Source organism: Triticum urartu, chromosome 2A (assembly GCF_056163025.1).
Source record: "Triticum urartu cultivar PI428250 chromosome 2A, HENAU_Tu73, whole genome shotgun sequence".
Lineage (NCBI taxonomy): Eukaryota > Viridiplantae > Streptophyta > Magnoliopsida > Poales > Poaceae > Triticum > Triticum urartu.
This window is the reverse complement of record NC_141874.1, coordinates 687,759,483-687,770,212: the sequence shown is the minus strand read 5'-3', so window position 1 is coordinate 687,770,212 and position 10,730 is coordinate 687,759,483. Positions and strand designations below refer to the sequence as shown.

The following is a 10,730-nucleotide window of genomic DNA, read 5'->3' as shown; positions in this document are numbered from 1 at the left end:
CTGCAACCACTCATGGCCCAGCCTATCTTTATACAAAAGATCAAACACGTTGCAGGGCCAACAATCAACAACAAAGCCTTTTAGTCCCAAACAAGTTGGGGTAGGTTAAAGGTGAAAACCATAAGCGAAAATCTTTTGGGTTTCAGGGGCCAACAATATTCAGTAATATTTGATGTTGTATAAGCATCTACAATGATTTTTCCCGTTGCATTAGCTGCAAAAGTGCAGGGATGAGTTCTCCCTGGTTAAATCTTACTCCCTCTAAGACATTTCTTTAACATTTTAAGTGCTTCTCACTACTGTTAAGCTAAGTTGGATACCCCAAGCAAACAAATGAAATATGCATATTAAAAGGTCAAACAAGGCAAGCCAGGAGGTAATATATATATCTGACCAAAATTCATCACGAGTATAAATCTCCCAAACAGCCGACATAGTCTGGCAGATAACCACCACGGTCCACAATAATAATAATAATAAGATAATATAAAAACAGCAAGTATGAGTCTCCAGGCAAAAACGAAAATGGTCGACATTTCACTAGTTTGGCGTTTCACTAGGAGCGGGTTGTAGTTTCTCGCGAATCACCAAGCTCAGTCATCGCTCAGTCATCACCGAAAGTTATCTTCTTCCCTGCCAAAGAAAGAACAAACAAATGTCAAAACCAGTACTGTACTTCTCTGCCAGAAAGCAAAAGAAACTAGAGCAGACTGGTGTTCATGTAGGCGGGACGTTACCTGCACTAGGTGTGCCAGCACTCTGCCTGGGGGGTGCACCACCCCGACCACGGCCCCTGTCACTCCGGCCGCCTCTGTCACCCCGGCCGAATCTTCCACCACCTCTGCGGCCCAAGCCCCCGTCAAACCTTCCACCTCTGCGGCCCCCGCCCCCGTCAAATCGTCCTCTGCGGCCCCCACCCCCGTTAAATCTTCCTGCGCTCCTGTTACCACTATCAGCGCCATCTCTGTTATCCGCCCTAGGCTTGGCTTCATCAACAAACAAGCTCAAGCCTTCTCCAATGTTAGACCCGTTCAGCTCGAGCGCTTTGGGCAAAGAACTGATGTCATCAAATTCTATGTACGCTATCCTGCAGGACCAAACCAAGCAGCCAAGAGTCAGTTACAAGAAACGAGGATACGGGTTGACCTAGGAGCAGATGCATTCTATATGCCAGAGCGCTTTGGGCAAAGAACTTACCCTTTGCTTGCGCCAGTATCATAATCCTTTGGGATTGAAACTCTTCTAATATCTCCACATGAGCTAAAATGATCTTGAAGCGAGCTTCGGATCTGGTGACAGTAAACATTTAGATATAACACAAGACTCAAAACTTTTCACTCGATCAAATCAATCAGATTTTTACCACAAAAAGACACATTTAACTCTTTGAATTACCTCATCCTCCCCAAGAGATGAATCAAACCCTCTAACAAAGGCAGTACTGCTTTGACCAGGCTTCTTGAAAGAACTATTATCCCTCCTGAAAACAGAAAATTAAGGCGCATCAATGGTTAGCGTGCCCAGGCAATTTCTAGGAAGATTATCAGTGAGATAGAAAATCACCCGCTGCCAGGAGTGATCGCGCCTCGCTCACGAGCAAAATCAAGCCTGACAGGCCTCCCCGCCAAATCTCCTCCATTTAATTCGTATGCCTAACAGGGTCGGAACATGGATAACCAAATAGAATTAGATGGCAATTAAAAGCTTACTTCACAGATCAGCTGATGAGACTACATGGATCACAAAGAAACATAGTGAAGTACCTTTTGAGCAGCTTCAGTTGTAGCAAATTCAACATGTGCAAAACCCTTGAAGCTCCCATCATCAGCGGTAGCAAAACGAATATCCATAACCTCACCAGCCTCCCCAAAAAATTGCTTCCTACAGGATGTGGAACAAATGAAGTTAAGAACATCTTTCAGAAAAGATGCAATAATAGCACATCTCACAAACTTACACTTGTTCAGTCTCCACATTGTATGACAGATTCCCAACAAAAAGGGTCTTTGACCCAGTAGTAGCTTGACCACTGCTGGCAGGAGTTTTTGGCTGCAACAAACAAAGTTGGCTGAAGTCAAGCATCCATCAAACATAAGAGGAAAAATTAGAACAGCATAAATATACTCCAACCATACTTCGTTCTGCTTGGATTTTGCCACCGACACCGATTTACTCTTTTCCTCATCACTGTCAGAGCTCTCTTCAGAACTGTCATCATCATCACTGCTTTCTTTCTTGGCAGCCTTAGAGACTGGCTTGGCAGCACTAGAAGATGAATCCTGAAATAGAGTAAGAAATGCAATATGGATCAAAATGTTCAGACGGAAAAGCAAACACCAAAAATAAGCACCTTAGGCTTCTTTTGTGGAGGCTCTTCCTCATCACTCTCATCAGAACTATCATCAGAATCATCCTTGGACTGCAAATATTGAATTACAACAAGATCATTTAATGTACAACAAATATCACAGAAGACAATGCTTTCAAGAAAATAAAATTTTAAAAATTATGCGTACATGTTCACTCTTTTTCTCTGTTGTCAGAGGCCTCTTCGCAGGAATAGTAGATTTTGCTGGCTGCAAAACATTGGAAGGAATTTTAAACCCTGCACAACAAAAAAGTGACCAGGAGTAAGCAAGTAACAGAACACTTACTTCATCAGAATCTGAATCCGAGTCACTATCTGAGCTGCCACTAGATTCTTCTTTCTTCACAGAAACTGTTTTAGCGGTGGTATCCTGGACACAGAAAGTAACCGCATTAGAAAGATGGCACAGACAGAAGATTTTGCTTGCAGCGAAACAATGTGAAAGACAAATATCACAAGAGAAGTTACCAAGAGTAAACAAGTACTTCCTCCGTTCGGAATTACTTGTCGCAGAAGTGGATGTATCTAGACGTATTTTAGTTATAGATACATCCATTTCCGAGACAAGTAATCCCGAACAGAGGGAGTACAACAGAGAACTTACTTCTTCAGAATCTGAATCTGAGTCAGAATCTGAGCTATCACTAGATTCTTTGCCCTTCTTAACAGCAACAGCCTTGGAAGATTGAACTGGTTTAGCAGTGGTATCCTGGAAATATATTGAAAATGTTAGTATCACATTATTTAGAAAGAATGATGAAGCCTTAGTTTTCATATAACTAGTAGGCTGATTACCTCCTCCTCAGAGTCAGAATCAGAACTTTCACTGGATTCTACCACTTTCTTGGCTACTGGTTTTTTAGTGACCATATCCTGAAAATGTTTATCCAGTTAGGACCAACAAATCTGAGAATTAAACGACAAGATAAGAGGAATGGCAAGTGCAAGAATATGTTTTATGCTTTTGTACTCAATTATCTCACATAGAGATACATTGCTAGAAATATGATCTTACCTCATCTGATGATTCATCAGAATCACTGTCAGAGCCGTCCTGGTTTTTCTTTTGTGCAGTGGCAACCGCAGAATTCTTCACTTCAGTAGCTGGCTTCTGAAAACCAATTAAGTGAAACATGGTGAAATCAGGCAAAATAATATTTAAAAGTGCTATTTAAAGATGAAGCTTCCACTTCGAAATCAGTAGTTAAATGACTACCTCAGAGTCAGAGCTTTCAGAATCAGAACTTTCACTGGATTCTTCAATCTTCTTGGCTGTTGCTGGTGCTTTAGCGGGAAGCATATCCTGCATACATTGTTACACTCAGGACTAACAAAATATTGCTGGTGAAGACTGGCACTTTGTGCATACTCCGCAAAATAACCATGATAGCAACAACGGGAAGTATGAGACCAAGCACATAGAGTACTCACTGTCTGATTCATTATTCATATAACAGTGCTAGTGGTTGAGTTCAGAATTGAGTGTACCCATGTGTTATGTTAGTATTTTTGGAAAATAAAATCAGCTCAAGTTCATTCATTATATGCCAATAATCATCACAATACCTTTTGTAAGCATTCACAAATTTATTGATTTAGATATACAATAGTCATGCACCATATTCATTACTTCAATACACAATAAACTCGACATACATTTTTCCTTCAGCACACAAGACACAGCTCAGAAGAAATTTAGCAGTTCAAGGTCTCAACTAAGATGTGTTGTTGTGGAAAAACATACAAATTAAAAATCTGGAGCAAAAACGGAACCTATTTTCATATTGCATCAGCAAGAGGTCCATCAAGGGAAATAAAACAACGAACATATCTAGCTAATAGCATAAGCTTGAAGTTTAACATACAATGAGACAAGAAAGAAAATTTGAGGACTATGTAACAACTCATATTAGGCAATAGAAGGGAAAGAATAATTATGAAGATGTCATGGAAACAAATACTCACTTCATCCTCATCAGAGCTGCTGCTATCTGAATCTTCAGTCTTTGCAGCAGGTTTCTTTGAAGCGGCAGCAGGTTTCTTTGCAGGTTCATCATCGGAGCTGCTCTCGTCACTACCATCAGAGCTGGACTCCTGTTTAGCAGATTGTGCAGCCTTCTTGGGTGGGACCATCACCTGGGAAAGATGATACAGAAATAAGTGAAAATTAAGAGGAAATCACATACAGATTAGTAGATAGAAAAGGAGAAAGAATAATTATGAACATTTCACTAAAACACTCACATCCTCATCGGAGCTGCTGTCAGAGCTGCTGCTGTCAGACTTGACTTTCTTTGAACCATTGCTAGCAAGTGCAGCAGGTTTCTTTGAAGCAGTAGCAGGCTTTTTTGCAGGTTCGTCATCAGAACTGCTCTCATCGCTGCTATCAGAGCTGGACTCCTGTTTAGCAGACGGTGCAGCCTTCTTTGGTTGAACCATCACCTGGGGAAGATTTATTTAGAAAATTGATTTCAGAGAGTAGTGAAAATATACACCTAGGTGACAACGATGACACAAGCAATGAATGCAAATTATCTTCATGCAGAATAATTCTATGCAGTATCATGTTTAAAATAATAAACTTCAAATACACAATGCATGTTACTATTTAACAAAAAAGGCAAAGAGAACAACAGGTGAAGCACCTCATCCTCGGATTCTGAAGAATCCTCATCAGAACTGCTGCTCTCGACCTTCTTTGGAGGAACCTTCTTGACTTTAAGATAATTCTTCACAGGCACGGCCTTCTCAGGTGCAGTTTTCTGCTTCTTGGCACTGGCGGCCTTCTCGATGTCATCTTCCGCATTCCTCTTGCCTGCAAATTGAGATCACAAGAGTTATGCCACAGAATCATATTACTACATAGAAACAAGGAGACATATGGTTACTCAAATATAAACCTTTCTTTCCAGATTTTCCATCTGGGACCAGCCCAGAGGCAGGTGCAACCGCAACAGCAGACTTCTTGCTCGACTTACCCATGGTATGTATTTTCTGAGCTCTGCACAAGGAGATGGGCGTCAACTTAGGAGCAACAAACACAAACAACGCACAATTCATCTACCCTGGTATGGGAAAACAATTCATCTACCCATCTACGCAAGCTACAGAATTTCTCAGGGTAAGTTTTCATCGAATCATGGGCAGCTCGTTAATACCAGCAACTAGACATAAACACGGAACAGCATAACGAAGCAGCACAGGACTACCAACGTGTACTACAAAAAAATCTATGGCTAAGCATAATCAGGGCATATCTCGGGCTGAATCCTACCCGCTCGACAATTGCAAAGGATTTTGTCTCGTAGAGGCTTAAACCGAAAAAATCAGAGAGCATCCTACAGGTACAAACGATTCGAACCGACCAGCCTCGCAGCGAACACAAAATCAGCGCTACCAGCTACGGGCGACGCAGCTGCGAACTCGACCACGCCACGGCGCTGTCCGAGGAGCGGCCACTCCTCGGAATTCAGGTCGCCGAATCACGAGCGCCCGAAGTCCACCGATCAGCGCGGGTACGATCGACGCAGGGGAGCACGGAACAGCGAAATAAACGGTCGACGGGGGGAGAGGGGCGACTCACCGGCGGAAGCTTGGCGGCGGCGGCGGTGGAGGCGGGGAGGAACCCTAGTTCCCCGAATCAGCTAGGGTTTTGGGGAGGGTTTGGGCGAGGCAGACGGCGGCGGCTCGGTGTTTATAGGAAGGGCGAGGCACCGCACCGGGTCTCCCGATTGATTGAGGGCCACGCCCTCCGGCCGCCAGATATGCGATTTTTGCGTTTCTTTCCCCTCGCCTGCTTTCGTGTTTTTTCTTGGCCCGCGCGAATGCTCGGCTTGGGGTGCGATATTGGAAATAGTGAATTGCTGGGGTGTGTCTGTAAATGTGCCAAGGTTTTTTTTTCCTCCGCCTGCGGGCCTTGGTCCGTCCGAGCTTGCTGGGCACCGCGTGCGTGGGCCTTGTGCAGCGCCGGCCCAACGTTTCCGTCTAGCATCAAAATCCATCACATCCGTAGGCCCAACATTTCCGTCTAGCATCAAAATGTTCTTAAAAAAAACCACAAAAAGGAAAAATCAAAGTCCATCACATTGTTCTAAAAAAAGGGTCCGTCACATTCAAAATAGTTTTTTTTGTATTCTAAAAAAATCAAAATTGTTTTTTGCGGGGCACATTAATAACGATAGCTCAAGGGGGAAAAAGGACAATTTTTTTTGCGAGGAAACTTCCGATCTACTCCCTCCGTTCCCAAATAATTGTCTTTCTAGAGATTTCAATAAGTGACTACATACGGAGCAAAATGAGTTAATCTACACTCTAAAAATGTCTACATACATCCATATGTTGTAGTTCATTTGAGATGGCTAGAAAGATAAATATTAGGAACGGAGGGAGTACTAATCATGTCATGGCACTACAAAGAACACAGAATGACAGAAATAACAAAAATTGCATCCATGTCCCAGACCACCTACTGACGACTACAAGCACGGGAGCTAGCCGAACGCGTGACTCCGTCATCACCTTCCCTCACCGAAGTCGGGACAAACTTGTTTTGGTAGACTGTCAGGAAATCATCGTGACAAATTATTTTAGTAGACGATCGGGAAATCATCGTGCTAAGGCCCCACAGGATCAGCGCGCCATAACAACAACTAGCGCCACTGAAGAGAAGTGTGGATCAAAAGGATCCAACATGTAGACACATGAACGAAGACGAATAAAGACTGGATCCAAACAGATCCACCTAAGACTAGCATCGATTAAATCTCGCGAGATCTGTCGAATACCCACCTTCACATGCCCTCTAACAACTCTAGATGCATTACAGTATTGGGGGCTAGACAGGGAGAACCTTATTCCATCTTTAGGGAGCTGCCACCATCTCGTCTTCCTGAATAGGATATAAAACGTAAGCGAACCCACAAAAAACGCCTAAAAACGGTGCAATATCCCTCCTGGCAGCAAGGGCCACAATCCATCGTGCCTCCATGGACCTAGAGCCACCAGAGATAAGACAGACCGGCGGGAGGCAGAGGAACCGTAAGCTTTTTTGAAAAGAAAACAAAAAGAAGGACAAGTCCATGTTGATAGTGATCATGGACAAAATTTACAACTCCATTTGAACCAACCACTCGTGGTGGGATTAGTCATCTGTGTGTTCTTGTGGTGTCTCTAGTTTGGATTTCCAATTTTTGTGCCATAGTATTTCAAGTTTGGAGAACGTATAAGGGAGTAGCTGTCAGGAACAGTCATGAACAAAGTGTATCGGGCTATCATAATTGTACCACTCTCTTCTCACAAAGGATCTTCCCTTGATATTATTCCCCTCGTTTGCCATGGTGCCCGGATACTTTTTGACCAAGAAGGCCAAGTCTTCTTCAAAGTCATTTACCATTCACGATGTGTCGACTTCTTCCTCAACACTTTCTTCAACCTTATATTGTTCCCTAGACGAGCGCAAAAACCACTTTCTTGGCCTTCAAAGCAAGCTTTGTGTTCTTGGCCGCTTGAGCACTTGGTCACCGAAAAATCATGGATGGAGAAGGATAGTACTACCTGAGCCGGAGTCAACTTGTTGTATCGAGGACAACGACGCCCGACGCCTCACTCGCGTTTGCAACAACATCAACGGCTATGGCATGATGCGACTATGGCACCCGGCGACGATCCAGCAGCAACACAACTTAGGAGAGGGCCGTAGCCATCACTGCACATCACGGGGAGAGTGAGCACAACATGACAGGTCGGGCGTCCAACAGGCGAGGGCAGGAGGAGCAGGACAGCGAGCCGCCGGGGTTGGGGACAAACGGAGAAGTGCAAGGAACGGACAAAGCTAGTTCTTGTGAATCGAAAATCGATTCAGTTCAACCAATTTGGACAGCTTTTATTCAATGGGTATTTGGGTAATCAGTTCAGCTGTATTTATGAAAAAGAGAAAAGTATACTTTTCGTCCCTCAACTCTTGGTGAAGTCTAGATTTGGTCCCTCAACTTTAAAACCGGACAACTTGCACCCTCAACTACCGAAACCGGATAAGGTTCGTCCCTGGACTCGGTTTTGACCGGTTTTTGGTGTTGACTCACCCCGGTTTTGACCGGTGCTCATTCATATTCCTGTAATTTTTTTATATCCGTGAACTTTTTGAAATTCACATACACTTTTCAACTCCGCGTAGTTTTTTCAAGGTCGCGTATTTTTTAAAAAATAAACATACCTTTTTTCAAATCAGCGAACTATTCTGAAATTCGCGTACTTTTTTCAAATCCATGATTTTTTAACATTTACGTACTTTTTCCAAATCCCCGTATTTTCCCAAGTATGTGTAACTTTATCAAATCCAAGTATTTTTCAAAGCCATGAATTGTTTCTGAAATTCGCATACTTATTTCAAATCCACATGCTTTCCAAAGTCTGCATTTTTTTCAAATCCGTGTTGCTTTTATAATCCATGAACTTTGTATGAAATTCACGTACTTCTTTCAAGTTGAAATAATTTTTGAAATCCACATATTTTTGCGCAAAAGAAGTCCATATCCGCGTACTTTTTTCAAATTCGCATAAAATTTTCAAATTCATGAACTCTTTCAGAAAAAATGTACTCGAATATGAAAGGTGCATCAATTTTAAAAAATTAAATGAACTTAAAAAATAAATGAACTTTAAAAAATATCCATATTTGAAAAAGTACATGAACTTGGAAAAAAGTACGCCGATTTAAAAAAAGTACACACATTTTAAAATGGTTCACGTATTTAAAAAAAGTAACCGAATTTGAAAACAGTACGTAGACTTGAAAAAGGTAGGCAAATTTGAGTCGGAACGGTCAAAACAGGGGTGGGACAGCACCAAAACCGGTCAAAACCGTGACCAGGGATGAATCTTGTCTGGTTTGAGAAGTTAAGGGTGCAAGTTGTCCGGTTTGGAGTTGAGGGACCAAATCTAAACTCCACGAAGAATTGAGGGATGAAAAATATACTTTTCTCTATGAAAAATAGTGTAAATTGGTTACCACATGACACATGTGGTAAGCAATCCAAATTATTTATGAAAAAAAATAGTGTAACTGGTTAAAAGGGGCAAATCGTCAATTTCCCCAATGAAAAGAGGCCTGCCTCGTCGCGTCCATTATTAGAGGTGGGAAAAACAACGTGTCACATGCAGTTTGCAGCGCATCGTCCATTTGCACGGCGCTCCTGGACGGCCGGTGAGGAAGGCCCGAAGCCCGGTTCCGAGGGAGACACCGCCAGCCTATTTTTTGCGTGGGAAAGGAACGGACGAGGTTCCCCCGCTCCAAGCACGGCCGCAGTATAAAACGAGGGGCCTCCCCTCCACCTTCGATCACCACCCTCCCGTCCATTTCCACCTCCAATTCTCTCCTGGTGGTCGCGGCTTCCTCCTCGCCTTCGATCTCCTTCGCCTCGTGCCCGGCGGCCGGTCGGGCGGTCGTCTGAATCCTTCCTACTCGCGCGGTCTAGCTCGATGGCCATGGCGAACAACCCCACGGTGCGTGCACGTTATACTGTATCGCTGGTTCGGGCGGTACATACAATTGACCTGTGGTTGACGTGGTTGGTTCCCCTGTCGTGTGTGTGGGCAAGAAATCCGGACACTACGCGCAGAACAAGGGCCGGTCGCTGCCCAAGTTCGGGGAGTGGGACGTGAAGAACCCGGCCACGGCCGACGGCTTCACCGTCATATTCCAGAGAGCCCGCGACGACAAGAAGACGACCGCTGGCCCCGGGAGGCCGGGCATCCCGCCGGCCTTCAGGAAGGCCGACGGCGGCTACGGCACCATCAAAACCGGCAACGGCTACCAGTACGCCAGGGTGGCGACACCCAAACGGTCCAAGGTACGTGCGTGCGTTCTCTGCGCGCGCAACGGGCGTGCCTTGGTTTATCGCGTGCATTGACGCCACCAACTTTTTGTCCGCAGAAGAAGAGCTGGTTCTCCTGCACCAGCTGCCGATTCTGATGCCGTAGCTGCTTGCCGTCGTTGGTGAGAGAGATCCGATACTTCGCCGCGCCACGACCAGAAGCACGTACTCGGCGGGAGGCGACGGTGGAACTTTTGGCGATCGTGGTGCTTCTGGCCCTGCTCGGTCGCCGCATCTCACGTGCAGAACATCATCGACGAGTGATGTCTCCCGTTGATGTGTATGAATAATTTGTGTCGAATAAAAGGGGGGAAGTGACTAGTTATGTAAAACAACCTGTGACTTGTTACCCTATTGTTTTGCAAATGTTCATGCTAATCATGCCATAAACACGAACTGTTCGCTTCATCACCACAATCACAAGTTCGATTCATGTGGCCTGGCAGACATTTGATTTGAAAGCAATTATAAAAAAAAAAATCAATAGCTTG

At 44.2% G+C, this 10,730-nt stretch overlaps 2 protein-coding genes across 3 annotated transcripts; one reads left to right on the top strand and one right to left on the bottom strand.

Moving 5' to 3' along the window:
• Positions 1 to 347: 347 nt before the first annotated feature.
• On the bottom strand, positions 348 to 6,110 carry LOC147986742 (uncharacterized). Of its 2 annotated transcripts, XM_087544933.1 has the most exons (20): positions 5,952 to 6,110; positions 5,269 to 5,369; positions 5,014 to 5,183; positions 4,613 to 4,810; positions 4,334 to 4,504; positions 3,585 to 3,671; positions 3,384 to 3,479; positions 3,164 to 3,241; positions 2,973 to 3,077; positions 2,655 to 2,738; positions 2,517 to 2,576; positions 2,351 to 2,419; positions 2,136 to 2,279; positions 1,958 to 2,049; positions 1,764 to 1,881; positions 1,564 to 1,652; positions 1,396 to 1,480; positions 1,198 to 1,289; positions 738 to 1,087; positions 348 to 633 (listed from the first exon to the last, which is right to left on the bottom strand). In XM_087544933.1, exons 2-20 carry the CDS (start codon positions 5,348 to 5,350, stop codon positions 605 to 607), a joined length of 2,199 nt encoding a protein of 732 aa, XP_087401059.1. In that variant the 5' UTR covers positions 5,351 to 5,369; positions 5,952 to 6,110; the 3' UTR covers positions 348 to 604. The 2 variants fall into 2 exon arrangements, with proteins under 2 accessions (XP_087401059.1, XP_087401058.1); XM_087544932.1 differs by having other exon boundaries at positions 2,517 to 2,738.
• A 3,585-nt stretch (positions 6,111 to 9,695) lies between these two features.
• LOC147986741 (protein NOI4-like) lies at positions 9,696 to 10,656 on the top strand. The gene is made up of 3 exons (XM_087544934.1): positions 9,696 to 9,868; positions 9,964 to 10,215; positions 10,299 to 10,656. The coding sequence occupies exons 1-3, from the start codon at positions 9,845 to 9,847 to the stop codon at positions 10,335 to 10,337; spliced, it is 315 nt and encodes a 104-aa protein (XP_087401060.1). The 5' UTR covers positions 9,696 to 9,844; the 3' UTR covers positions 10,338 to 10,656.
• Positions 10,657 to 10,730: the final 74 nt, after the last annotated feature.

Coding starts and splice junctions, on each gene's coding strand:
- LOC147986742 (XM_087544932.1), bottom strand. CDS start 5,350: ATGGGTAAGTCGAGCAAGAAGTCTGCTGTTGCGGTTGCACCTGCCTCT. Junction 3,672..4,333: donor GCAGCTCTGATGAGGATGAA/GTGAGTATTTGT, acceptor CAATGTATGCAG/GATATGCTTCCCGCTAAAGC. Junction 2,280..2,350: donor CTCCACAAAAGAAGCCTAAG/GTGCTTATTTTT, acceptor ACTCTATTTCAG/GATTCATCTTCTAGTGCTGC.
- LOC147986741 (XM_087544934.1), top strand. CDS start 9,845: ATGGCCATGGCGAACAACCCCACG. Junction 9,869..9,963: donor CCATGGCGAACAACCCCACG/GTGCGTGCACGT, acceptor TGTGTGGGCAAG/AAATCCGGACACTACGCGCA. Junction 10,216..10,298: donor CGACACCCAAACGGTCCAAG/GTACGTGCGTGC, acceptor TTTTGTCCGCAG/AAGAAGAGCTGGTTCTCCTG.